At 57.2% G+C, this 26,579-nt stretch overlaps 4 protein-coding genes across 5 annotated transcripts in view; 3 read left to right on the top strand and 1 right to left on the bottom strand.

Moving 5' to 3' along the window:
- Positions 1 to 9,913, top strand: part of FHAD1 (forkhead associated phosphopeptide binding domain 1) — a 17,484-nt gene extending 7,571 nt beyond the window's left edge. Inside the window, exons 10-26 of the mRNA XM_017831961.1 lie at positions 195 to 347; positions 709 to 904; positions 1,284 to 1,354; positions 1,607 to 1,744; positions 2,591 to 2,698; positions 2,883 to 2,972; positions 3,157 to 3,382; positions 3,863 to 3,944; positions 4,329 to 4,444; positions 5,127 to 5,286; positions 5,657 to 5,765; positions 7,006 to 7,141; positions 7,458 to 7,576; positions 7,690 to 7,785; positions 8,488 to 8,708; positions 9,086 to 9,251; positions 9,545 to 9,913. Of these exons, the coding sequence (XP_017687450.1) occupies positions 195 to 347; positions 709 to 904; positions 1,284 to 1,354; positions 1,607 to 1,744; positions 2,591 to 2,698; positions 2,883 to 2,972; positions 3,157 to 3,382; positions 3,863 to 3,944; positions 4,329 to 4,444; positions 5,127 to 5,286; positions 5,657 to 5,765; positions 7,006 to 7,141; positions 7,458 to 7,576; positions 7,690 to 7,785; positions 8,488 to 8,708; positions 9,086 to 9,251; positions 9,545 to 9,691 (2,334 nt within the window). The 3' untranslated portion in view covers positions 9,692 to 9,913. The remainder of the gene's footprint in view (positions 1 to 194; positions 348 to 708; positions 905 to 1,283; positions 1,355 to 1,606; positions 1,745 to 2,590; positions 2,699 to 2,882; positions 2,973 to 3,156; positions 3,383 to 3,862; positions 3,945 to 4,328; positions 4,445 to 5,126; positions 5,287 to 5,656; positions 5,766 to 7,005; positions 7,142 to 7,457; positions 7,577 to 7,689; positions 7,786 to 8,487; positions 8,709 to 9,085; positions 9,252 to 9,544) is intronic.
- Positions 9,914 to 11,349: 1,436 nt separating this feature from the next.
- On the top strand, positions 11,350 to 16,285 carry EFHD2 (EF-hand domain family member D2). Of its 2 annotated transcripts, none has more exons than XM_017832040.1 (4): positions 11,350 to 11,565; positions 14,734 to 14,881; positions 15,022 to 15,156; positions 15,301 to 16,285. In XM_017832040.1, exons 1-4 carry the CDS (start codon positions 11,366 to 11,368, stop codon positions 15,433 to 15,435), a joined length of 618 nt encoding a protein of 205 aa, XP_017687529.1. In that variant the 5' UTR covers positions 11,350 to 11,365; the 3' UTR covers positions 15,436 to 16,285. The 2 variants fall into 2 exon arrangements, with proteins under 2 accessions (XP_017687529.1, XP_017687528.1); XM_017832039.1 differs by lacking the exon at positions 11,350 to 11,565 and adding an exon at positions 12,386 to 12,662.
- A 111-nt stretch (positions 16,286 to 16,396) lies between these two features.
- CTRC (chymotrypsin C) lies at positions 16,397 to 18,538 on the top strand. The gene is made up of 8 exons (XM_017832038.1): positions 16,397 to 17,020; positions 17,138 to 17,229; positions 17,308 to 17,405; positions 17,491 to 17,613; positions 17,716 to 17,852; positions 17,948 to 18,093; positions 18,251 to 18,403; positions 18,504 to 18,538. The coding sequence occupies exons 1-8, from the start codon at positions 16,981 to 16,983 to the stop codon at positions 18,519 to 18,521; spliced, it is 807 nt and encodes a 268-aa protein (XP_017687527.1). The 5' UTR covers positions 16,397 to 16,980; the 3' UTR covers positions 18,522 to 18,538.
- Positions 18,539 to 19,669: 1,131 nt separating this feature from the next.
- Positions 19,670 to 26,052, bottom strand: CASP9 (caspase 9). Its single transcript, XM_017831950.1, has 10 exons — positions 25,921 to 26,052; positions 25,003 to 25,222; positions 24,516 to 24,593; positions 24,324 to 24,355; positions 23,601 to 23,777; positions 22,823 to 22,912; positions 21,797 to 21,944; positions 21,240 to 21,419; positions 20,969 to 21,075; positions 19,670 to 20,198 (listed from the first exon to the last, which is right to left on the bottom strand). Exons 1-10 carry the CDS (start codon positions 26,050 to 26,052, stop codon positions 20,106 to 20,108), a joined length of 1,257 nt encoding a protein of 418 aa, XP_017687439.1. The 3' UTR covers positions 19,670 to 20,105.
- Between the last annotated feature and the right edge of the window lie 527 nt (positions 26,053 to 26,579).

Genomic DNA, 26,579 nt, shown 5'->3' with positions numbered 1-26,579 from the left:
GAGACACAGTCCTTTTTGTGTCCCACAGCTTGGATGGAGTCAGTGGGCTGCAGCAGGGGCAAGCCCAGGGGCCTGGCGCGGTTGCCAGTTTGCAGCAAGTCTCAATTGTTTCTTGCTGAGACCATCCATGGTCCCTCAGCTGGAAAAGGATATGAATATAGTGCCTTATCCTCTTCTTCCTCCACCTTTGCCAGGTGATAGAGAAGGTCAGGCAAATCTGTGATGAGAACCAGCAGAGTCATGAGAGGGAGAAGTGTCTGCAGGAGGAGTTAAGCTCCAGGCTCATGAAGGAGAAGGAGGTGTCTGCAAACATTGAGGTGCTCAAGAATTCCCTGCTGGACCTCCAGGTCAGTCCTTTAAATACTGAGGACCAAGTGGCAGTTGGGAGATGGTGGCACAGGGCATTTTGTTGGCCTGAGGATAGGTTAAAGATATGACCCTGAAGCAGAGTGTCGTCCCAAAGCGTTCACGTGGCTGTTCCCAGCAGTTTGCCATAGAATCCTAGAATAGTTTGGGCTGGAAGGGACCTTAAAGCTCATTTCATTGCACCCCCTGCCATGGGTGGGGACACCTTTCACTAGACCAGGTTGCTCCAAGCTCTGTCCAACCTGGCCTGAGATGTTCAGTGAGGTTGTGTCATTTGCCAAGTCCCTGAAAGCCCCTGACTGTGGAGACTGGCTTGTTCCCCACTGGTTCCATTTTTAACAGGCTTGCCTGAGGAGCTCCTGCAGCAGCACCAGCCTGCAAGGGAAGCTGGAGCAACTGGAGGTGGTGTCCCTGGATCCCTCCATCTCAGCCATCAGGACAGCAGTGGTGGACATGGCACGTGTCCCCCTCTCCTGGCTGGAGGACATGGAGCAGCTCCTGGCCAGTGCAGGGCTGGACCTGTGCACCTCTGGCCAAGGTCTGTGTCCTGCTGGGCATCCCTGGGAACACCTGCACAAGGTGGGTTGTCCTAGCTAGCCAGATGTAGAGGAGAAAATCCAGCATGAGCCGCTCCTTGTAGAGAAAACCATGGAATCACAGAATTTTTAAGGCTGGAAAATACCTCCGAGGTCATGGAGTCCAACCATTAACCCAGCACTGCCAAGGCCACCACTCAACCCTGTTCCCAAGTGCCACATCCACACACCTTTTGAACACTTCCAGGGATGGTGACTCCACCACTGCCCTGGGCAGGCTGTTCCAATGCCTGACCATCCTCTCCATGAAGAAATTTTCCCTAATATCCCTAATATGGTGTGTGAGCACCCCACACAGCGAGGTTGTGTTGACTTCTGCAGGGTTGTTGGCTGCTTTCAGGAGCTTGTTGGAAAAGACTCAGGAAGTGGCACAGAGGAATCAGCTGTTGCAGGTACAGAAATATTTATGTACATGAACCATGTAGATTTGGAATCTTTCTATGGTTAAACATGACAGTAATCCCAAGTGAGCCAGTGTGGGATCTGGACTGGGGATGTGCAGTAGCCAAGGTGCCTGGGTCTGCAGGAAATGCAGGGGAAAGGAGACTCTTTTGGGAATTGTTTGTGAGTGAATGTTCACAGGAGGTTTATTTCTTCCCCTGCTGCTGACACACTTCCTTTAATACCTTGGTGTCTCCCTGTAGGAGCAATTAGAGAGGCTCCAGCAGTCACAGGCAGAGATGCTACAGGAGCACACAAAGGAGCTGGAAGCAAAACATGAGCAAGACTTGGAGATAAAAATCCAGCAAATTATCCTGGAAAAGGACAAGGAGAACAAAGAGGTAGAGTGGCATGGTTGGTGGTTTGGAAAGGGAATGTTATATGCAGGGAAAATGGGTGTCTGTAAGAGTGTTGGTTATTATCTCTAGCTTTGAACTGTCTGGGTGCAGTCCTAAGAGCCCGATGGGATCCCAAGAGGATATAGAATATCCTCCTGTATGGATGCAGGTGATGTAAACTCCCCCAAAGTGTCCATGGTGGTACTGGGAAGCAGCTGTGGGTAACAGGAAGCACGGGTGCCAGTCAGTCCCTGGGAGAAAGGAGAAAGCAAGGAGCATCATCCCGATGTGTGAGCTTAGGGAAGCACTGCATTGCTTCCTCTCAAGCCCTCTGCTCTCTCCCTCCCCATGCTGAGCTCCTGTTGGGTCTGTTTTAGCTGGAAAAGGACACCCCCTGTGAAGCAGGGACCAGCAGTCCCCCTCCATCCCAGGAAAGCCTAGGCCACAATGCTGGTGGCTCTGGTGTGGGATGCAGTGTTAGTGAGGGTGCAAGTTGGTGTTTTGCCATGTCTGTGTTGTGGTGGGGACAGCAGGCCTTGTAACAGAGTTTCTAGTGTGCTTCTGTGTCTGGTGCCTCAGGAATGGAGCTTTCCTGGTGTTGAGTTTTCTAAGGACTCAGGAAAGGAGCAGCCAAGCAGCTCCTCCCCCGTCTCTAGGATGTACCTTTCCCCAGGTGCTCCCATCCACTCCCTCACTGGGTCACCTCGGGTCCTGCCAGGCTTTTCTCCCATCACCTGCCCCTGCTCTGGAGCAGTGACCCTCCCTGCTGCTTTCCTCCTTTGACCTGAGGTCTTTTTCCTAAGGTCATGATTTTTTTCTGTGCTGAAGCTGTGATCTATCGATTCCCAGATTCTAGAAAGCACTCTCGCTGAGGAGAAGGACAAGTGTAAGAAATGTGTGGAGGAAGAGCAGAAGAAGATCCAAGAGCTGGAAAGCCACCTGAAAAGCATGAATGAGGTGAGCATGGGAAGCGAAGCAGGACAACTCACCCTTGGAGTGAAGAAATGGGAATGTGTGTTGTAATGTGGTGCTCCAGGGGCCCAAATCAGTGGACTGAGGTTCCCCCCCCCCAGAGATGAATATCTGCAGAGAGAAAGGTGGATTCCTGGATAGCTTAATTACTGCTAATTTCATCCTGTAGGCAACAGCAAGGAAGGCAGAGGAGCAGGAGGTGATAGAGGGCAAACTGAAAGAAGCTTTGCATGAGCTGGAGGAAACCACTGCCCGAGAGGTACTTCCACCAACCTGTGTGTGCAGGTGGAGGGTGCAGTGTTGATGAAGAAGGGTTCCCCCATCCCTGAAATCCTTCCCTCCCCTCCGTCCTTCCAACAGCTAGCCAGGAGAGATGACACTGCTGGTGATCCCAAAGGAAACCACCAGTGCCTCCAGCCAATCTCCCAGCTCTTGTTTCCCAGGTGTTGCTACAGCAGCAGGTGCTCGTGCAGGATGAGCAGCTCAGGGCTGTCCAGGAGGACAAGGAGTTACAGAGGCAGAAACTGCAGGAAGAAATAGCAGGATACAGGGAGCAAAGCAAGCAGCATTCCCTGACCATCGTGGCTTTAGAGGACAGGCTGCTGGAGGCCACACAGGAGCAGAAGATGCTGGAGGAGGAAAAGGCAGCACTTGTGGAAAAAATGGAAGGTAGGTAAGGGTTGTATGGGATGCACCTGTACCGGGAACCTGCTGGGTTAACATGGAATGTTTATGGAGAGGGAGCAGTGAATCTGCTATGGAAAGCAGTAGGATGTCAGAGGGAGCTTTGCCCACGTGCAGGACAAGGTCCATGAGTCCCTGCAGAGGCCATTTCATTGTTTGGTGGCCTTGGAAAGTGTTGGTAAAAAGGACTTTGCCACTGGAGAAGGGCTTTTTACCCTCTAAACCAACAAGACTGGAGGAGCACTTTGGGTTACACTCCGGCAGAAGAGATCCCAAGCCAGACAGGATGTTGGGAACTGCCCAAGCGCTGTTGGAAATGGGCTCTAAGAGACATGGATTTCCCAAGGAGATGGTCCTCAGTCCTTGAAGCTGCCATGAAGGAAAGGATCTGTGTTGCAGAAGCAGCAGAACAAGTGTGCAAGTGTTACAAAGAAGTAATGGGCCTTATTTTCTCGTGTCCTGTAGTAATTCAGCGCGGTGCCCACAGGTCAGCATCAGGAGCTTGGCTGGAGGTTTGTCCTGCCATGGAGTCACACATTTGTCTGAGGTGAGCAGCTCTCACTGGTGGTGGTCAGAGAGGCTTGGAGAAGAGCAGGGACCACTGGGAGAGCCTAAGGAAGTCCAAGAAGACTTGTCCCAAGATCTTTTTAGTCTGGGATGGGCCCTTTGCTAGGCAGAGGTGTTCCTGAGGGCATGGAGCATCCTAACAGCACATGAGGATGTGCCATCCCATCCAGATGGCTCCAGGCAAGAGCGAGCGAGGTGGCCAGACCCACTGCACAGGGTGACCCCAGGGGAGCAAAAGGCAGGGAAAAAAAGGAATGTGTGAGTGTTCATTGTTCATCAGAAGATGCAGTGCAGGAAGGGATGTGTGTGCTCCGTGAAATGAGGCCTCCCCGTGAGCTGTGAGATTTGCACTGATCTGTCCCAGGAAGCTGCAGGAGGAGCTGGCAGTGGCACAGAGCATGCTTCTGGAAAAGGAGGCCTTCATTGGCAGGCTCACCAGGGAGCTGTCAGAGAGCAGAGCCAGAGTGTCGGACATGAGAGGTGGGTGTCATTGTCCCAGCCCTCCTCCAAGCAGTGACAAGGGGTGGTGTCAGTGCAGTGGGTACACACAGGACTTGGGAAGCTGATGTGACCATCCTCTGGCAATGCTGTTGTGCTGCTGGGAGCAAAGCAGGCAGTCTGTTCCCTTTGGGAAGGTGAATTTCTTCCCATCCTTGGCTAAGCAATAGCAGTGATGGTGAATGAGGAGGGTAAGCAAAGGAAGATCGGGGGACAAAACTAAGACCATCTTCCTCAAAATCGCGCTGGTGAGCTCCTTGGAGCTGGAATTGTCCCAAGCCAGTGGACTGGGAGAGCCCTGCTTGGCTTTCCTCCATGGGCAGGGCTGTGAATGTGGGGACAGAGCCCACGAGGAATGTGCAGAGGTCAAAGGATGCAAGTCAGAAAATGCTGGCAACCTGTTCCTCTCCAATCTGAAGGAAAATGTCTCAACAAGGAATTGTCCTGAGATTTAGTAAACCAGAATGTCCTGTTGGCATGGCCCAGGATCTGAGGGCAGCTGTGAAGGGCTCTGTGAAGCTCTGCGGGGATGAACCCCATTATTGCTGCCAGCTTGCATGAGGGGGGACTGGAAAAAGGGGGTGTATCCCTGAATGCCAGCTGCAGATCCCCCAGGACTGGGTGATGAGTCAGCCAGCATCCCACGAGGCTGTTTTGCACTTAGGGGAGCTGAGCGAGGAGCAGAAGGTGGAACTGGAGAAGAACCAGAGCCGCCTGAAACACCGGGAGCGGGAAGTGAACCAGCTCAGGGAGAAGCTATCCCAGATGTCCAACCTTGTGGAGGAGAAGGATCGATCCCTGAAAGCAGCAGCTGAAGAGTTAAGGTACACAGTGACACGAGCCAAGGTTCCACCAATGCCACTCTGTGGGTGCCCAGCAGCTGATGGTGTTTAGGGTTCTCCCCAGAACAAAAGGCACATGTGAGAGCATCAGGGTGGAGCTCAGCTCCATTGTAGTGATATCCACTGCCATGGGAACCGAAATGGGGGTTTAGTGGAGCTGGTGCCAGCAGATGTGTAACCAAGTCAGTTGTAACTAAGAGAGTGTTCCCACCCACACCATGGCAGTCATCAGTGGGTGCCCAGAGTGCTGCTCTCCCCAAGCTGTTCGGGTCACATGGAACATGTGATAGAACGTGCCCTTGGCATGTCCCATCCCTCATGGGGTCCCACAGTGTCTTGTGTCTCGGCACAGGCGAGCCCAAGCCCGCTGCCAGGTGCTGAGGGACGCTTCCCAACAAACAGTGGAAAAGCCTGAGGATGCTCCCAGGACACCAGTGCGGGCGGGTGAAGCCTCCCAGAGGGTGAGTCCCCACGGAGGGCACCGAGGGGTGGGTTTGCCCAGAGCACTGATGGCATCGGTGCTGTTTCTCAGCCCTGCAGTGAGGCCTGGTGACCTTCTCTGCTCCACACTGGCAGGAGGGTGGGAGCACCACATTCCCCAAGCCGGGGGCTGCCTGTGCCGCCCGAGATCCGGGGTTCTCGTGCTGCAGCCCCGGCGTTGCTGCTGCTTAATGAGCTGTTTGCACAGCGCTTTGGAACAGCAAAGTGTTGTGTGTGCTAATTGCTGTGCTAATTGGCAATTAGAGGGGATGCAACATGCGTTCCCTCCTTCTCCTTTTCCAACTCGTGGAGCCCAAGATGCTGTACAGGTGATGCAGAATCAGTTCTGGAGTGGTACATGCAGGAGTAGGGGTAGCTCGTTGCACAGGACAGGAAGAAACGCTCCTCATTCCCCTGTGCCAAACTCCTGTTTGATTTCCCCGTGGCTGGAAAAGGGAAGAACTCGCAGGTGGTGGCAGCAGCAGATGGAGGGACTGTGGGAATTGTACATTCTGTGCAGGAACGGTGGCAGCCAGCAGCGGGGCCGGCGGGCTGCGCGGGGGCCGCGGTGACTCACAGCCAGCTGACTGAGGGAGGGAGGGAGGGATCGCCCGTCCTGTTCCACAGGCGGGGATGGGGAGGGGAAGGGCCGAGTGCTGGACGTGCTGTTCGGCAGAGCTGTGGCGCGACAGTGGCTGGACCCAGAGCTGGGGGTCTGCAGCCATCATTAGCTGTGCACAGGGAGGGATGATGGGCCAGCCCCATCACAGGTTTTTGGATGTTTGTCGTAATGCAGGAATCTGGACTGGGCTGGGAGAGGGCAGTGCACACGTCTGTGTGCACGAGTGTCACTTAATAGAGAATAATGCCCAGGATTGTGTAGGAACACAGTCTAGAAAGTGTACTGGTGTTTGTGTGTAGATGGTAAGTGCTCTGTGGTAGCACAAAGGGCAAGAGAAAAATGCCACCATGGCTGTTCAGAGACATGCACTATCCCTCTCCTGGCTCTCTGGAACATTTGCAGGGCCCATGTCCTCACTGTGGCACAGTGGAGCAGGAAAGGGGTCTCTTATACCCCTCCAAATCCATGGAGATACTCCTTAGGCTTTGCTCTTGGCATGTGCCAAGTGACCAGTGCCTGGCAGCGAGGCTGTGCTTAAGCTGAGCTTGTGCTGAGCCAGCTGCAGGCTGGGTGAGGACAAGCTGGGCTGCTTCTTCCAGGTGCCACCGCTGGACTTGGCTGACCTCGGTGCAAAATGCCGAGGCCTCAGGCACCAGGAAACGATCCAGCGGCAAAAGGAAGGTTTGGCTGAGCTCCGGGAGAGAGTAAAGATGCTGGAGAAGAGGCAGAGCTCAGGTGAACAGGGCTCTCCTAGAAGCATGGAACAGTTAGAATCATGGAATGATTTGGGTGGGAAAGGACCTTAAAGCTCATCTCATTCTGCCCTCTGCCATGGGCAGGGACACCTTCCAGTGTCCCAGGTTGCTCCAAGCCCCATCCAACCTGGCCTTGTACACTTTCAAGGATGGGGAAACCACAGCTTCTCTGAGTAACCTGTGCCAGGGCCTCCCCACCCTCCCAGGGAAGCTGAGAAAAGCTGGCCAGCCTCAAAGTGGCTGAGGTGTGAAGCCACGACATGTTGCACCACAGTTTGGTGGCTGCTTGCCTCCAGGTGCTGTGAAGAAGGGTTTGGAGCCACGGGTGAAAGACTTACCGGAGGAGATAGTCCAGCACACACGGCTTGAGATGGAGCCTGCACCCATGTCAGGAACAAAATTGAAGGCTGGCAAGGTAAGAAGGCAGTTTGGGGGCTGTGGTTCCTGTGGCTTCGCTGGAAAAGTATTCCCTGGAATAGAGAATGAGTCTTTCAGAGATGCTAAGTAAGTCTTTCCCTGTCTGTGCAGGCTCCTGGCCACGTTCCTAATGGGGGCTCCCTCAGGATCACCAATAGGGCAGCGAGTTTGGAGATGGCTGAGGTGACAGACCCCAGTGAGAAGATGGTATGTCAGGGACAGACGTGGTAAATCACGTGTAGAGCGCGTGTAAGTGCCCAGTGGGTGTAGAGTTTAGAAGGTTTGTGAGCACATTTCAGAGGTGGGTGACTGGCAGGGCTCTGCAGGACCACTGAGGCTGAACTGCTCTGTGGTCCAGTTGAAGACATGGCATGGGGGTTGGATTAGATGACCTTTAAAGGTCCCTTACAACGTTCTATGATCTTATGGTCCAGGGCACATTGGGTGTCTACCAGGACATCTCAGGACCCCAGAGTGTGCCACGGCACATCATTCTCCCCTTTCCACTGCAGGCCTTTGGGGTGTTCCCCCGGGCATTCAGGGCTGATCTGCAAGGAGAGGCAGGCTTGGTGAGGACAGAGACCTTCCCCAATGTAGGTGCCAACTAAATGATATGAGAGAGGCTGGGGTGCCATGGAGGAGGCTGCCAGAGGAGGGGTCGGTGAGTAGTACAGCTGGTGGGGTCTCTTCCCTCCAAAAAGGACAGGAAAACATCCAGCAGGGAAATGGTCATGTTGGAAAAGGAAACAATCCAATCCCAATAAGCTGTGCAGCTGGGAATGGAACACAGACCCACTTTCCTTGGGACACTGTCATCTCCTCAGGAGAGCAGACGGAAAGCAGATGGCTGAGCAGCGTGATGGAATGCAGCAAACCTGGTAAATAATGCATTCCCTCTTCTTCCCTCAGTACCTTGATGTGATCGGTGCTCTGGGAAGCCTGATGGAGATGAAGGAGCTGTCGGGAATGCAGCCTCTGCAGCACCTTCCTCTGGAGGAGAGGGAAGAAGTGGGACTGCAGAGACAGAGGGCCCTGGAGCTGCTGTACAAAAAGATCAGGAACCTCCAGCATCGCCTGGAAAGGAAAGAAGAAATGCTAAAAGATTATGAGGGAAGCATGGAGCAGCTAAGGTGTGGAAAAGCAAGGTCACAGTTCCCAGTGAGACCTGGTCCTGGAATGCCAAGGGATGTGGCACCTTGCCAGGTCATGTGTCTGCCTGGGACCAGTCACAGCATGGCCATGGTATAAAAATTAAATGCTAGGAGAAATGGGGAAAGCTTCTCCCAGTTTTCTGCACTGGTACCTTGTGTGGCCTGGTGTGTTTGAGCAGTGCTAGAGCTGGGGAAACCTTGGCAGACTCCCTTGTCTGGGGTGGCTGGAGCCTGGGGCAGCTGGGGAGGAGGGACAGTGTCAGCAGGACCAGGGCAGGTGTGGGAGGGCCCAGCTGGGCGTGGGGGGGTCGATGCAGGCAACAGACTGACAGAATCCCCCCTCCTGTTTTGCACAGGCAGAACCAAGCATCCCTGCGAAGGTGTCAGGAGGAGATGTCCAACCTGGAAGAGGAAGCCCACAGGGAGGCAGAAGAGAAGGCTCTGCTGCGAGAGGCTCTGGAGAGGACACAGCTCCAGCTGGAGCAGGAGAAGAGGCTGCGGCGAGCGGCCAAACGGCACAAGGTGAGTGGGGCAGGAGCAGGTGACACCCAACTCCTGCACTCTGTACAACAGTCTGTTGGAAGCACAGATGGAGTGGTTGGTCAGACCACCCCAAGAGGCTGGAGGTCCCAGGGTCCTGCTGCTCAGCCAGTTCAGCGTCATGGCAGCATCACACTGCCAAAATTGGAGGTGGTGCAGGCACCTGTAGCAGTGGGTTTGGGCCATGTGCTGGGGTGGGGGAGAGGAGCAGGTCACACATGACTGTCAGGACCTCTCACGGTGAATGCTGTGTCCGATGTGTTTCTGTTCTGCAGCCTGGAGCCACGAAGCCTCTCTGCTCAGGCAAGCCAAGAGCCAAAGAGCACACAGCAGATGCTGTCAAGAAGGGAAGCTCACAGGGGAGGCACCACAGGGGCGTTCAGCAGGTGATGGTCTGCGGTAGGAACGAGTCACCCCTATAAACTCTGTGATGGTGGAGCAGGCTTGAGATGTGGGTGCACTTTGAGTAGCTCCTGTAGGTATCCTGTAGCTCCTGGGCACACTGGTGTGACAGTACAGTGTGTAGGACCTAATTTGCCAGCAGTCTGTGCCCCACACAGCATGGTGGGATTTATGGCAATGGAAGAGGTGGTGAGGATACAACCCAACCTATACGTGTGTGTATATATATTTGTGTGTGTAAATACAGCCATGATGTGTGAAGTCAATTGTGTGGGGTCTGTCCTTTCCTTGGCTGAAGTGGCCTCGAGCACACACAGCTTGAAATATCCCTTGCAACTCCCATATCCTCTGGTCCCTGCGGTGCCTTGGGGGAACTGGATCATAAGACATGATGTAGTGTGGAATTCCAGAATTCCTGGAACACCCCAGGAGCGGTGGAGCTGCCACACAGGAAGGGGGAAGAAGAGAACCCATGTCAGCCACACTGGTACAGCAGCAGCACGAGGACAAGCTGGGGAGATGAGAGCGACGTGCCCGTGGGTTGGGATGGGGTGATGGCACAGGGTCCTTTGCCACCCACTGTTGGCATCGACTGAGATCCCACCGCTCCTCTTGTCATTAACAAGGGTGAGAGCAGACCCTGGTTCTGGGGAGCAGCAGCGTTTTGGGGTCTCCCTGCAGGGAGCAGGCAGCTCTAATGCATGTCATCCCTGCAGCCTCTCCGCCTCAGCATCGCTCGGAGCGCTCCGTGTGCCGAGTCCTCTGCATCACTTCAGCCGAGGATAATTTGGATGTGAGCAAAGGCCCGCTGGGGGTTTTTTGGTCTTTATTTTTTAATAGGATAAAAAGGTCTGGAAGCAGCAGCATGGAGGGCTGCAGCAGGCTGATGTAGGGCTGTGGGCGTGCGCAGCACCCAGGGGTGCACAGCGGCCAATCCCTAATGGAAGTGGTGGTGCTGTGGGCTCCGGTCATCGACGTGGCCTGGTTTCCCCCCTCCCTAAGCTGGGAGAAGCTGGATGCTTCCCTGTCTGCATGCCTGGGCTTATTTTGGGGTGAGGCATGACCTTGATTGCCTGATGGAGGTTAAAGATGCTGCTGTGAGCATCCTCCGGGGGTGTCGGGCCGCTCCACGTCTGCATGTCCTCACCATCCCAAACCCTGGGTTGGGAACGGATGGAGCTGGTAGGAGCACAGGTGCTGTGTGTGCACTGGGGGCTGCAGAAGCCCCTTCCCCTCCTTGGAGCATATGGTATCATGGAATTATGAGATGGTTTGGGTTGGAAGAGACTCTAAAGATGGTCCTGGGAGAATCCCACTGGGGAATGGGACCTACTGGTGATGCCGGTGGGGGCCCTGGGGGATCACAGACAGCTTTTAGTTGAAAGGGACCCTAAAGATCATCTCATGGTGATCCCACGGGGGGATGGATGAGTACCGCCGGTGATGCCCGAGGAGGGGGGGGTCCGAAGGGATGGTGATGGGCTGACAGAGGGCGGCGGGGCGGGGACCCTCCCGTGCCCGTACGGGAGCCGGGGTGTCGCAGCCGGGCCCCGGGGCGGTCCGAGGGGACGGTGACGGGCTGGCGGGGGGCGGGCAGCCGGAGCCCCCCCAGTGCGGGTGCGGGAGCCGGGGGGCCGCAGCCCGGCCCCGGGGCGGAGCGGGGCGGAGCGGCGCGGCCATCCGGGCACCGCACCATGGCGGCGGCGGCGGAGGAGCCGGAGGGGCGGCGGGGCCGGGGGCCGCGGCCGGGGCCGGCGCCGGGCAGCCCCGCGGGGCGGGCGGTGGGCGAGGGCTCGCCCGGGGGCGGCGGCGGCCGCCGCGTCTTCAGCCCCGCCGGGGAGTTCCGCGAGTTCTCCCGGCGGCAGCTCCGCGACATGGAGCGGCTCTTCCGACAGTGAGTGCGGGGGACTGGGAGGGGGGAGTTCCCCGGGTGGCAGCGCCGGGGCGGACGGGAGACCCCCGGCATCCCGCACCTCCGGCATCCCGGCATCCCTGCTCTTGCATCCTCGGCATCCCTGCTCTTGCTTCCCCGGCATCCCGGCTCCTGGCAGGGTAGATGCCCCAGCGCCTCCCGCCCCGTGCCTGCGGGCGGGACCCCCCCATTCTTTGCGGGACGGACCCCCCGTCCCTTGCGAGAGGTGCCTCCATGCCTCTCCAACTCTGCAGAAGGGATCCCCTCGCTCTGTGCAGGAGGCTCCCCCAGCCCCAGCTCTGTGCAAGAGGGATGCCGGGGCAGCCCCAATTCCTTGCAGGACAGCCTCCCTTCCTCCTTCTCTCAGGAGGAATGCCAGGGACACCCCTCTTTTCCCAAGCCCCTCGCAGGATTGATGGCGGAGACGCCTTCCCCCAGCTCCTGGCAGGAGACATTCCTGCGCACCTCTAAATTCTTGCAAGAGGGACCTCCCGTCCCCCATGGTGGTCTGAGGCCAGAGAAGGGGGGCTGGAAGATGGGACCAGGGCCCCCCGCATTCCCTCTGCTGCAGCACTGAGGGACCCCCCGCCTTCCCTGGCGCCGCCGGGACCGCAGCTGCCAGGCTGGCGTGTCCCCAGCATCCCTGCCCGCTGCGTGCCTCCACGCGTGGCGGAGCGTGACTCCGAGCACGAGCTCGGCCCCCGGCCCCTGAGGACGAGGGGGGGGAGCTGACGGCAAACCCCGAACCCTGGAAATTTCCGTGGGGAGCCAGAAACCGGGGTGACTGCATCCCGTGGTCCTGCTGGGAACGCGCGGGAGTAGGCAGGGGCGGGCGGGACAGCCCGGAGCATCCCCATGGAGCGCGCGTTGGGTGCTTTGTGCGGGAGGCGTGGAGGCAGCGGGACTCCGGGAAGCATGGAGATGGTGCAGGCGAAGGCATATTTGCGGCATGCCAGTACCCCCCATCCCGTCTGGCACCGGGGGGGATCTGCGTCAGCGTCCCGGGTGGTCTCGCTCGGGCATGACCGAGGGGATGGAGGAAGCGGAAAGGATGGAGGCAGCGACCCTCGAAACCCAAGGTTGGGGGGCTGCGTAAGGGCGCACGCACACCCTGTCATCACCCCTGGAAGGGCAGGGAGTCTCCCTGCTCCCCGTGTCTTCCCGGAGGGGGCTGTGACCCACCGCCCGGACATGGCAGCGAGCCAGACGTGCGGGTTGCTGCGACCATCTCCCGGGACTGCAGCAGAAGGGAGCCTGCGGCGTGGGGGCACAGCTCGGGGTCCCGGGAGGGGGGGCACAGCTGCGGCTCCCGGTGCCGGAGGCGATGGGTGGCCGTGCCGGGGGTGCTCCGGCCGCGGCGCAGATGGCGGTGCGGGTGTCGGCGCCGCGCAGGCGACGGAGCGGGTGTGTGGAGCAGACGTGTTTGCTCTGACAGCTGCGGCGTCTCGCTGCAGCGAAAGGAGCAGCGCCGCGGAGGTTTGGGAGCCGGGGAGGAGGGGTGGGTCACCCAAGGGAAGGATGCTCTGGAGCAGAGCCCTGTCACGCTGACCTCGCTGCTGCTGCTGCTGTTCTAGGGATGTGGTAATCTGGCTGTGAAGAGGAAAAAGTGATGTGTAGAAGGGTTTTTTCCTTGCCACAGGGGAGATGGTGCCCTTTGGGAGATGCTGAGGGATGCTGGTGTCCCAAAAAAAACAGGGAGGAGGGGACTGAGAGCAAGGAATGCCCTGCAACTGGAGGATGGCTGGGCAACTTGCCCCTTGCAGAGAAACTCTTTGTGGGATGTGGGATGGAGAGAGACTTTGGACAAGGGCATGGAGTGACAGGACAAGGGGGAATGGCAATGGCTTCAAACTGACAGAGGGCAGGGTTAGATTGCATATTAGGAACACATTTTTCCCTTAAGGGTGGTGAGGCCCTGGCACAGGTTGCCCAGAGATGCTGTGGCTGCTCCATCCCTGGAAGTGTCCAGGGCCAGGCTGAAGCAACTTTGAATAGTAGAAGGAGCAACCATGGCAGAGGGTGGAACTGGATGGTCTTTAAGGTCCTTTGCAACCCCATTCCATGACTCTATGATTCTATGCTCCGAGAGGGGTCTTGGAGGCAGAAACCATGTGAGGTCTGAGCCCACAACCCCACTCCCGGGGTGATGGCAGCAGCAGGCAGAGGTGAGCATGGCCAGAGCAGGGCCAGCTGTGTTTTGGGGTCCCTGTCAGCTTGGGAGATCAGGAAGGCACTGCTGGAGACAGGGACAGAGCAGACAGCAGCAGGGAAGGTACAGATGAGTCACGGACCTGCGGCGTGGGGAGCCGGGGCTCTGCGTGGCTGCTGCAGCGACACGGCACACAAAAAAAAGCCCTGTCATGACAAGTGCAGCGTGTAGCTGCCCACCTACAGCATGTGGAGCTGTACCAAGCATGGCTCTGTGCTGGCTCCCCACTGGGATCCCACTGTGCCATGCCAGTGTGCTGCCGGCACAGCCCATGGCACCACGTGCACAGACAGAGGGAGGGGACAGAGGGGCTGTTGGTGGGAGGCTGGAGGGGACAGTGGTGTTGCCACAGGCAGGGGTCTAAGGAGGGACCCCCCAAGGAAGTCCCCCTGCCATGGGCAGAGACACCTTCCAGTAGAGCAGGTTGCTCCTGAGAGGGTCCAAAGGCAGGATTGGTGAGCAGAGCTGCATCTGGAGCTCTTGGCCAAGCCCAGGCACCTGGCCATGTTGGAGCATGGATGTCAGAGGCTCTGGGCAGTGGGGATGGGTCACCTGGAGGTGTCACAGTGAGGAGGAGGAGGAGGTGGTGACATGGGGAGCAGTGCCCAGTGGCATTAGCCCCATGGCCTGTTACCCTGTGTCGCAGCCAAGGGGAGCATGTGCTCAGGCTCCTGGCACAGGGAGCCGGCAGCAGGTTTGGCAGCATCCTGGCAGGTTCTCCTGCCAAGTGCCGCACAGACACGATCCTGGATAATGCTCCGGGGGGTTGTTAGCGGTTCGGAGGCAGCTTCCCTGTGGTCTGGAAAGCTGCCGGAGATCATCAGTGCCCAAGTCCTTGCTGATCCTTCCTCATTCCCTGGCCAGTGTGAGTGCACACGCAGGGGGTCTGGTGCTGGGGGGTCACTGCAGGGGGCTGCATGGGCTCTGCCTCCATCCCACAGGTACGATGCAGGGAAAGACGGCTTCATTGACCTGATGGAGCTGAAGCTGATGATGGAGAAGCTGGGGGCTCCACAGACACACCTGGGCCTGAAGAACATGATCAAGGAGGTGGATGAAGACCTGGACAGCAAGCTCAGCTTTCGAGAGGTGAGGGGTGAGAGGGGCTGAGGGGCTCCACGCTGGCAGGGAGGTGTCCCCAGCCGCTGTTTGTGGTGGAGAGAAGGTGGGGAGGGACCATGGAGGCTTTGGGGTCTGTAGGAAGCTGATACCACTGTCTCCCCTCGCAGTTCCTGCTGATTTTCCGGAAGGCAGCAGCAGGAGAGCTGCAGGAGGACAGCGGGTTGCACGCCCTGGCCCGGCTCTCCGAGATCGACGTCTCCACGGAGGGGGTGAAAGGCGCCAAGAACTTCTTCGAGGCCAAGGTGAGGCAGGTGCTGGGCAGAGGGGTCCCACTGCAGGACGGTGATGCACGAGGGCAGTTTGGTGCCGGGTGATGGGCGGGTGGGAGGTGGAGATGTGGGGGTGTGCAGGAGGGCTTGGTCCCAGCTGGACTTGTCCATCCGCAGGCACAAGCCATCAATGAAGCCAGCCGCTTTGAGGAGGAGATCAGGGCGGAGCAGGAGGAGAAGAAGAAGCAGGCGGAGGAGCTGAAGCAGAGGAAGGCGGCCTTCAAGGAGCTGCAGTCCACCTTCACGCAGTGACGGGGCTGGGCAGGACTGGTCAGCGGTGCCCGGGCTGGGAACGCTGCATGTGCCACATGATAACCATGCCGGGAGCGGTGCCAGAGCCTCGTGCTGCTCCGGCTGCCAACAGATCCCGGCGCGGGCTCGGCACAGCGCCCACCTTGCTGGCAGAGCCCGGTCGGCCCCAGCTCCCCCCTCCCCTCTTGCTGTGGTGTCTGTAGGTGTTGTTCGTGCCCCCCCCATCCCCAGCATGCCCCCCACCCTGAGCAGCCCCTGTTCCATGCCCGCAGCTGCGCCGGGGGTTGCTGCTGCTGAGTCCCAGGGGAGCTGTGTCCGGAATGCCCGTCCCTGGGACACCTGTGCCTGGACTGTTGTCTGTTGTGTGTGCACTGGGAAGTTTGCAGGATGGGGGCTTGCCCAGGTGGCCGTGGTGGGTGTTGTGGCCACGCTGGCTCAGTGTCTGTTGGTATTGCCACGTGTCACGGGTGACAAAGGCCGTGGCGAGTGCCGGGTGCTGGCAGACGGGCTCTGTGTGTGTGTGTGTGTGTATGTGTGTGGTGCTGGGGGGTGGGTGCCCACCCTGCTGGCATGGAGCCCCCAGGAGCTGTGTCTCTCTTTGTTTTGGTCAAAGACATGCAGAAAGGCAGCTGCTGGCTCGTGGGGTTGTATTATGTTTTTTCATGTTGTATTCAGCCTGGGAGGGTGAGCGTGGTGGCCACAAGTGGTTGCCATCATCATCACTGAGGCTCCTGTGTTGGTGGGTGGCTGTAAAGACCCACATTTGTCCCACACTGTCCCCCGAGTGGCGATATAGGGGGTGTGTTATGTTTTTTTTAATTTAATCCCAAATAAATATTATATTTCTTAAGTGCTGGGTGCTGTGGTTGCAGCCGTGGGACGGGCATGTCAGTGGTGGGGGCTTGGGTGGGGGGAAGGAGCCTGGGGAGTGGGGTGTGACTGTGGGCACCAGGTGGCCACTGCAGGAGGTGGCAGGGAACGGGGGTGACGCTTGGCAATGTGGGGACATTGGCATGGGAAGCAGCAGGGACCCGATCCAGGTGTGGGGACACGGTGCTCTCGAAGGCCATCAGCAGCACTGCTGGCACCTGCCCCCTGAGCAACCCTGTGGCGCCTGTGGGGTTTGGCTGGTCTTGGCCATGTCGAGCATGAGATAACAGGACCTTGTCCCTGAGGGGTGGTGGTGTGGGGGGCTGTGCCCTGGGGCAGCTGGTGCTCGAGTTTGGGGTACAGCAGGGCTGACCAGCACCCCACAGAGAGCAGTGTGGATGGGGCACCCACCAGCTGCCCCCCAGGAGGGACCCTGCCCATCCCAGAGCAGGGCCAGGTGTCTGTGCCACGTCCCATCATGGTGCCAGCACACGATGGGCAGATGTGGCCGTTCCCAGGGAGCATGATAAGATGGGGCGATGGGGCTGAGGAGCCCTGTGCCCCCAGTGTGGGAGAGTCCCCACATGGCAGCGGCGGGAGGGGCCACTCCAAGGTCCCCAGGCCCTATAAGAAGGGTGAGCAGCCCCAGTGCAGCACCTTTGGTCAAGCACAACCATGCTGGGAGCCATCTGTCTCGTCGTGCTGCTGGGCTACGGTGGGTGCAGGGGATGGGGAGGGGACAGGGCAGGGGGGAACGGGACCCTGGTGCCTGCCATGGCCCTGGGCATGGGCTCAGGCAGCCTCTGATATCCCTGTTCTGGGTGTCACACAGCCTACGGATGCGGCCAGCCGGCTGTGCCACCACAGCTGGGCACCCGCGTGGTGGGCGGTGAAGACGCCGTAGCCCACAGCTGGCCCTGGCAGGTAAGGGGGGCACGGGGATGAGGGTGGGGACAGGGATGGGGACATTCCTGCTCTGACCCCGTGCCTCTGCCATCACAGATCTCACTGCAGTACGAGAGCTCTGGATCTTGGCACCACACTTGTGGCGGGACCCTGATTGCCCCTCAGTGGGTGCTGACGGCCGCCCACTGCATCAGGTGGGTGTCAGGGTGCTGGGTGAGGTCTGTGCCCTGGAGGTAAGGCATTTGTGGGGACTGACACCCTGCTTTTTTCCCTGGGCAGCTCTTCCTTGACGTACCGTGTGGTGCTGGGCAAGCAGGTCCTGTCGGAGGATGAGCCTGGCTCGGTGGCCGTGGGTGTGGAGAAGACGATCGTCCATGAGAATTGGAACTCCTTCCTCATCATGTAGGGGATGGGATATGTCAGAGATGGATGGAGGGTGTTGCTGCCAGGGACCTCCATCCCCACAGCCTGGGACCGATCCTCATGCCTCATCTGTCCCCACAGCAACGACATCGCCCTGGTCAAGCTGGAAGAGGAGGTGCAGGAGAGCGATACCATCCGGGCCGCCTGCCTGCCCGAGGCCGACAAGATCCTGCCCAACGACTACCCCTGCTACGTCACCGGCTGGGGACGCATCAGGAGTAAGCAGGGGGTCCCCAGAGGGTCCCCAGAGGGTCCCTGGGGAGGGGGTGCAGGCACAGGGTTTGTGAGGTACGAGGTTTGCGTGTCATTACAGCCTACGGGCCCCTGGCCGATGTCCTGCAGCAGGCTCTGCTGCCCGTGGTGGACTACGAGACCTGCTCCCAGAGGAACTGGTGGGGCAGCAGCGTGCGCACCACCATGGTGTGCGCTGGCGGTGATGGCATCGTCTCTGGCTGCAACGTGAGTGCCGGCGCTGCAGGGCGGCGGTGGGTGGTTGAGCGGTGCAGGACCGCAGCGCTGGGAGGGGAGGGGATGGAGCCGTGGGGGTGGATGGCCAGGGGTGCATCAGCGGGGAGCCCAGGAGCGCTGGGTGTGGAGCACGTACCTCTCCGTGCAGGGCGATTCCGGCGGCCCCCTGAACTGCCAGCGCGAGGACGGGATCTGGGAGGTGGAAGGGATCGTCAGCTTCGGCTCCGGGCTGAGCTGCAACCTGATCAGGAAGCCGACGGTGTTCACCCGGGTGTCCGCCTACATCGACTGGATCAACGAGGTGGGTGCCCCTTCCTCTGCCCCCGCACAGGGGTTGGCCACGCTGCCCCTGCCCCGCCGAGGGTCTCACCGTGAGCCCCCCTGTGTCTTGTCTTTGGCAGAAAATAAGCTCCAACTGAGGACTCGGCACGTGGAGATTCAAGTGTTGAGTGTGATAAAGGCAAAAGTGCTGACCTGGTCTCGTGTGGTTCTTTGGAGGGATTGTGGTGGAACTGAAACCCGGGGCTGTGTCTTGTGGTCCTGGGGTTCTGCCCCTGTGCTGGGGAGAGGCCCCCCCATCGTGCAGAGGTCCTGGGGAGGCTGACATGGGCAGACGTCCCACAAAGTGCTCAGGTGGGGGCAGAGCCATGGCCATTGATAAGCCCAAGGGCTCGAGGTTTGGCTGGTGGTTTGATGGAAGAGGGGCTGGAGTCTGGCTGGGTGGTCTTGGGGGGTCACAGTGAGGTAGATCTCCAGCAGGATGCTGCAATCCAGTGGCACCTAAAACCAGCTTCACTTACCCCAGCAGTGCAAGCAATGGGCATTGGCAGTTCCCAGCCAAGTTTTCTGGCTTCACCACAAGGATTTGAGACCAGAAAAGAGACCAGAACAGAAAGCAGATCCTGTCTGTCTCACTCTGGCCATGGCCTTTCAACCTCCAGCATCACCCTAATTGGCTCAACCTGAGCCTGCCCCCAATTCCCCTCACTTGGGGCAGGCAGTTCCTGCTCCCTGCCCTCTGCTCCTAACTCCCAGCCATCCCTTCACCCAAACCCAAACCCCAGGCTGGGAATTGCTCTGCCTGCAGCACGAAACTGCCTAAAAATATCAGAAATGCTTCCCAAAGAAGCAGGGAAATACCTACTGACTGCCCCTGAGCAGCACAGACCTCCCCTAAGACCACTGCACCTCCCGAGGGCTGCTCTGAGGATTCTTTCTCCCCCAAAATCCCACACACATCCAGGGTTTCTGACCTGAAACGGTGACTGCAGCAGCTCCTGAGGGCAAGTATTTACCTCAGCTCTGATATTCCAAAGAATCCTCATCAGTTTCCTGCTGTAACTCCTGTTTAACACCCAACTGATTCCTCGGAAGGAGGAGGATGCCTGCTCCACAGGCTGGCACAGCCACACTAGAAACTCTCCCAGTAACAGCAGGGGTTCAAAATTTACATGAGCTAAGGTCCTCCTGCTCTTCCCATTTCAGAGGAGCCTTTGGAAGGTGCTAAAATGGCAATCAGGAGATGGAACAAAGGAGGGAATACAGCAAAAGATTTGCTTTTTCTTTGCATTTATTAAAAACACTGATGGCAAAACTCATCCCAGTACACCTGAGGGCCAAACTTGATCCCATCAATCAGTTACCCGGGCAGCACAGGACACAAATATCAGGATCAGCAAGGAAAAACACTCTGAGGCTGAGTGTGGCCACGTGAAGAGCCAGAGGTGCTCTCCTCTGGCTCCAGAGGCTCCAGGCCGGCATGTACCCCAGAAAAGGGGCTTCCGGCTCCAATCCCCAGCATTTCCCATGGGCACAGCACGATCTCCACCTCATCTCAACTTCACAGCAAGGACAGTGTTTGCAGATCACATTTCTCCAGACAAATATCTCAAGAGACAGACAAAATCCAGGGGAGCATCAACGTCGAGTCGTGGCAGGCACAGATTTCACCCGGCCACAGGGAAGGAACTCTCACACTTGGCAGGGACCTCGGAGCCCAGGTGTCAGTCACACATGAAGTAGAATTTTTTACGGAGGAAGTTGAAACATCCTGGGATCTGCTTGTAGCTCCCCTTGGCTGAGACAGCATTTGCCACCTGAGAACAGATGGAGAGTGGTTGGGGAGCAGATGCTCTCCTGACTGTTGCAGGAAGCTTGGGAACAGGGGTCAGGAGTGGGATTATGGACATGAGAGATGGCAGGGCTCTTAATATGAGACATTTTTGCTGGCAAAGGCAAAGTGAACTCAGGGGAACAGGCTTTCAAGAAACCTCAGCCATACCACCAACCCCTGCCTCTGGCAAGTGCTTCTTGGCATGAGCCAGAACTCCCTCCTTCCCTTTGGGAATTCAATTAAAAGCAAGTTCCTTCCCACCCATTTTCTTCCAGATGTGCCTGCCACTTCCCCAAGGTGGTTTCCTTACACTGAACACCAGCCAGCAGAGAGGGGCTCGTGCTTCTCCCCTGCAATTGCTAACTGCCGAGCCAAAGCAGCACAGTGACATCCAAACCCCATCCTCCAACCCCAGAACAGGCTTCTGACAGCACCCAAGTCCCATCAGCTTGGATTTAGAGGAAGGGACAAGCTACACCATTTTAAGCAATTTCCTTGGAAAGATTAAAGCCTGTATTGCCAGGATTACCCCTCGCCGGAGAAACCTCGCGGTGATTTTTGGCAGATTGAGGCCAGACACTTTCTTCGTAATTAAATCTCTCTGCAGTACCTCCAATTAGCCCATCCCTAAAGTCAACACTCAATATCCTCATTCTTTTTTTAATTGTAGGCCTCCACACCCCTGACTAATCACATTCCTGACTATTTCCTTCATCACGACCACAAAAAGAAGGCAAAAAAAAAGACATTTACCCGCAGTAACATGTTCAGCAGGTCTTCTGAACGGGCATATCTCTCCAGCACACTGTCCAGTGTCTCCACGTACCACGAGCCAGTCGCCTCCCTCCAGGAGACAAAACCTTCAGAGAAAGAAGGAGAATGTTATGCCAAAGCCCATCTGCTGTTCTCATCCTGCTCGGTTCCTGCCTCCCCAACGGAGCTGTCGCCCTGAACTGCCGCTGACTTTGGCTACGAAGCTCCGACTTTTCTGCTAATTCCCCTGTGCCCAGCAAAGTTCTGTCACCTGGAAAAGTTGAGTAGGAGACCAAGATGTCGCTGGGTGTGGGCAAACAGGCAATGGCATCTGGCTCGTCCACGTTACCCGACGGAGCCCGAAAAGGAGTCGCATCTGATTCCAAAGAAGCTCCGGGAGTTTCATCTTTGGGTGAATCGCAATCCACTATGAAGCCTCGATCTTTTTGTTCTGCAAAAAGCAGCAATGAGACAGTTCCTGATGACACCCCACCCAAGGGATCCACAACTGTACATCCAAACGTTAAGAAAAAAATGGCGAAAGAAGAGGACAAAGGCCCTAGAACAAAACAAGGCTTTTTGGCCCTTCGGCTGCGCTGGTCGAGCTGTAACCATTGGTGTTTCGTACAAAATTCCTCACTTTGTGTTTCCACACCGACTTACGGCCGAAGAGCTGGAGCAGCCACTCAGCACATGGTAAAAGAAGGGACAGCTGGAGTGAGAAGACAGCTGGAGAGAGAGACAGGCGACCAACAGAACGGGAACCGAAGCCACAGCCTGACCACATCTCCGAAGCCCAGTGCTACCAGAGCCAAGACAAAGATTCACCTCCACCACAGGCCTGGATGAAGAAGAGTTTGGGTTTTCCTCTCAAACTTGGGCAATTGGACCCATTGAAATAGTTCACAATCTTTTCTATGGGAATGGGTTTTCCATCCGTTCCGTAAACGCCTCCGGGAAACTGAATATGGCTCGTCTGCAAGAGGAAAATGCAGGAGCTAGTGATGGGGGTGGAGGGCTGGTGACCAGGGAGCCCATTTCCCATTGGGTCTTTCGTGGCCAAAAGGTACCACAACAAATCCTGGTGGTTGTGGAAATTCCTGTGGCCAAGTCAGGGCGAGGGGACACCCAGAAGCCATTTGGAACACACTAAAATCCAGCAATCCAACTTCTATTATCCAACTCCTATCCCACCTCCTCCAGCAACTGAGTTCTTCATCCTCTGGGACAACAGGACAAATGTTGTACCATACAACATTTTCTTAACATTCCCTCTCCTCTCCTTATCCTTCAAGAGCTCTGACTGGGAATAAACAGGTTTTACTGCTCATAGAATCTCCCTGTCAGAGCTGGAGGACTGGAAGGACTAATTAATGGCATGAATCTGCATCAGGAAAGGTTTAGGTTGGATATCAGGAAAAGGTTCTTCACCCAGAGGGTGGTTGGGCACTGGAACAGGCTCCTCAGGCCTGGCCCCAAGATGCCAGAGCATAAGGAGCATTTGGACAACGCTCTCAGGGACAGGGTGGGATTGTTGGGGTGTCTGTGCAGGGCCAGGAGTTGGACTCAGTGATTCCTGTGGGTCCCTTCTAATTCAGGATATTCCATGATTCTGTGAACAATCACAGTACGAGGCTGAGCATACTCTCTTCACTCTCTGCCAGTTGTTCAGTTCCAAATTATTTGCCCCGACTTCCCAACAGAAACACTTGTCCACAGGCAACACTGGATCAGACTACATCAGAGAAGCTCCCATTTTCTTTAACCCAGACACAGACCACTTCTTCCCTCCTGCCCTGCAAGAGACCTCCCTTCCACGCCTGAGGAAAAAAGGGAGAGATGGGATGAACCCACCTGACAGCCATGGGAAAGGATGACCACGATGCAGCAGTCCAAGGCGCTGTGGTCCCGCCGCGCCAGCTTCTGCAGCTCCAAAACCACTTCCTACGTGGGCAACATCACACAAAGAGTTTTTTGAACCATATTACAAATTACTGCTAGGCCCTGCTCTCATTAGGCATGGAAGGACCTGGAAGAACTCTGCCACGGGATAAGGAGAGTCCCAAGGACAGGTGGCAAAAGCCACCAGCAGAGAGCACGTATTTCTATGTATCTGCCCTTATTTAACATTGGCTGCTTTAATCACACAAATTTCTCACCTCTCTGCACTCTTTACAACACAGGAACATAAACCAAAACACACTTCCACATGATTTATCCACTGAAATCTGCTGCTTCTGACCAGGAGCGGGGGGTGAGCAGAGAACCACGTTTTACTTCCAGAGGCCACTGCGGACGATCAAGCTCCCCCCTCACCACCTCAAACAACAGCTGAGGGCTGTACAGACAGACAAATCACACAGCCCCAGTGCTGTCCCAGCTATCCCCAAAACACAGCCTGACCTATTACCCTACAAATCACAGCCAGGATTCAACAATCAGGCAGAAGGCTGAAAACATGCAAGGTCTTCTTTCCTTCCGCAATCACAGCACAAGAGTAAAATAAGAGGATGCAAGTGGTTGTCTGTGTGCCCCGTGCTGTTGGCGTGGGGTTACATCCCCTAACATGTTCCCATCACTTCCAGGGGCTCAGCTCTCATCCCTTGTGGCAGCAGGACACAGCCAGCCTCACCTGAGCTTTCAGATCCCGCCGAGCCAGGACATCAAAGTGCAAGGCCTTGAAGCGCCGCTCCAGCTTCTCGCAGTCGAGGTCGGAGCCAACTCGGGTGGACAGATGCGAGTCTCTGGAGAAGGTGACGTTGTTGAGGATCAGGCAGTGCCCACAGGGATCTGCTTTCAGCTCATAAACCTGGCAGGGACATGCAACAGTTGAACTCCCTCTTTTTCCAAGTGCTTGCTGGCTAATCCAGTGGGATGCAACACCAGTGAGGAATGGGAGCCCTTAAAGTGGCTTGTTTCAAGCTTTTTCATTTCTCTAAACCTAGGGATGGGGAGGAGCATCCATTCTCCACACACACATTCTCATCAGCAGCCAGGAACACAAAACAACCCACTGAACTGGGGAAAACCTTTGCGGAAAACCGGTTGCTGCTTCACCCAGTGCCATCTCCAACAGCAAGCTAAAGCTTCTGGGAATTTTTTTTAGGCATCATTATCAAACCTCACCAGAAAGAGGCAAGAATTTGTGTTATCACTGTGGTAATCCTAAGTAGGATCTGGCTTGGTCGACCCACTCCAAGCCGATTGGCCCCATTACAGTGGCATCAACCTCAGAGCAATTGCTCAGGTAACACAAAGGGAGAAGCAGCCCTTCCAGGGATATTTTCGGGAGCCACCCGTGAGGCACACAGCTTTTGGCCAACAGGGAACACTTTCAGCCTACCCAATTACTAACCAGGTCACGGCTCTTCTTGTCAACGGCAGAACCTACAACACACAACAGACATGGGATTTAGCTCACCACATTCCACAACAAGCACTCCCAGACTTCACATCAATCTTTCCTGACACAATTCCCCCTTCCCACCCTGCTGGAAATGAGCATTTGGCATGCTATCTCTCTGGAAGAGCCTGGGATGCAGCTTACCCTGGGCTGGCACAGGTGTTCGAGGTTTTTCGCTCTCAGCTTGGACTGGGAAGGACAAACGCTCGGGAAGGGTCACATCTGTAATGACATGGGACAAAAATACAGGGGGTGGTCCTAACGTGTGTACAGTCTGAGCTTAAAAGCTTCCACTGCTGGAAAGTGGGACATACAGGCTGCCCAGAGAAGCTGTGGCTGCCCCATCCCTGGAAGTGTTCAGGGCCAGGTTGGACGGGGCTTGGAGCAACCTGGGCTACTGGAAGGTGTCCCTGCCCATGGAAGGGAGTGGAAGAAGATGAGCTTTAAGGTCCCTTCTCACCCAAACCACTCTGGGATTTGATGATTCTCCCAACAGCTCTGCATGGTCACCCCTACCAGGATAATAAAAATTGGGACTTCACAGACTACTGCCCATGACAAGATGGATCCCAGTTGCCACCCACCATGCTCCTGTTTGCCAAAAAAAATCCCCCGCACTCTCAGCACTGACTTTTATGCTGCTTTTCTCCTGGCAGCTCCAGCTCCACGGGCCGCAGGTCCAGCAGCTGCGGTGCCGCCGGCGGGGACTCGCACTCCTGGACCAGCATGTCCGCGAGGTCACCCTGCCCCGTGTCCCGCAGGATGGACAGGAACGCAGGGAAAGCCTGCTTCCCTCGAGTCTCCAGGTCGATGATCAGCTGCCGGGCTTGGTCTGCTCGGCTGCCGGCGCCCTGCAGAGGAGGGAAGCCCAGGAAAACACATCTTCATGCAACACCTGGGCAGCCCTTCTGACTGGTCCCAGAGAGGGGAAATTGGGATCTGCACCCAGCACGTGGACACAGGGTGAACAAGGCCAAAACCCAGCGGACACAGTCACACAGACCCGCAGTAGCCACCCGACACCCAGCTCTGACCCCCCTCCACCCACAACCATCACCAAGGGGACACGCAGCCCTCCGTGGGGTCTGGAGCCAAAGGGGGGAAGGAGCACTCCCAGCCTGGCCCCAGGGGACAAACAGGCACCTCCAGGCTGTTACTGGTGGGCAGGACAGGGTAAAACACCCCCAAGCCTGCCGCCTGTCACCGAGAGGGGAAATGGGAATGCCCTGTCACCAGACTGTGACGGGGACTCAAGGAGGAACCCCCATGCCCGGCACTACCCGGGGCTGGGGACAAGAAGGAACAAGGTGTGGGGGGTTCTCTGCAGGGCTCGGGGTGGGGAGGGACAAGGACCACTCAGCAGGCTTGTCACCAGAGTGAGGGGACACAGGGCCTGTCATGGGGGCGAGATGACAAAAGAGCCACCCCCAGGCCTGTCACCGGGGTTCAGGGCACACAGGAACCACTCCCCATGGCCACTCCCGGTGCTCGGCGACCCGGATCCCTCCCACGGCCACCGCGGGTGCTCAGTGACCCGTCCCCGGCCCACCTGCAGCTCCTCCAGCATGGTTGGGGTGAAGATGCCGCGCCGCTCCAGCGGGTCCCAGAGCGGCTCCACCCGCAGCGCCGCCACCAGCCGGGCCCGCCCGCGCCGCAGCGCCCGGCGATGCTGCTCCTCCATCGCCGCTGCTCCTCCATCGCCCGGAACCGCCGCCCTGCCCCGGAACCGCCTCTCGCTGCCCGGAACAGAATCCCGGAATCGCACCCCGGGAGAGATCCGGGATGGTCCAGCACGCGGCACAGGATTCCGCCCTTTTTCTTTTTTTTAATTATTTTTTTAAAATAATTATTATTATTTTAGTTTTAGTTTTTAATATCTCCGGGGATGGAGACTCCACGCCCTCTCCCGTCACCCGCGCTGTGAAGTTCTTCCTCGTGTTCGGGTGGAACTTCCCGTGCGTCAGTATCGGACCATTCCCCTCTTGTCTCATTGCTGGACCCCCCGAGCAGAGCCTGGTCCGTCCATCCCCTGCCCCCTCCCTGCACACACTGACAGACATCGCTGAGGTCCCCTCTCGGTGTCTCTGGAGGTTGAACAGCCGCAGGTCCCTCAGTCTTTCCTGGTCACAGAAATGCTCCAGTCCCTTCATCATCTCCACAGCCTCTGCTGGACCTGCTCCAGGAGCTCCACATCCCTCCTGTCCTGAG

Source organism: Lepidothrix coronata, unplaced genomic scaffold, assembly GCF_001604755.1.
Source record: "Lepidothrix coronata isolate B3197 unplaced genomic scaffold, Lepidothrix_coronata-1.0 Scaffold198, whole genome shotgun sequence".
Lineage (NCBI taxonomy): Eukaryota > Metazoa > Chordata > Aves > Passeriformes > Pipridae > Lepidothrix > Lepidothrix coronata.
Note: the sequence above shows the minus strand (reverse complement) of the source record. Positions and strands in the feature narration are given on the sequence as shown.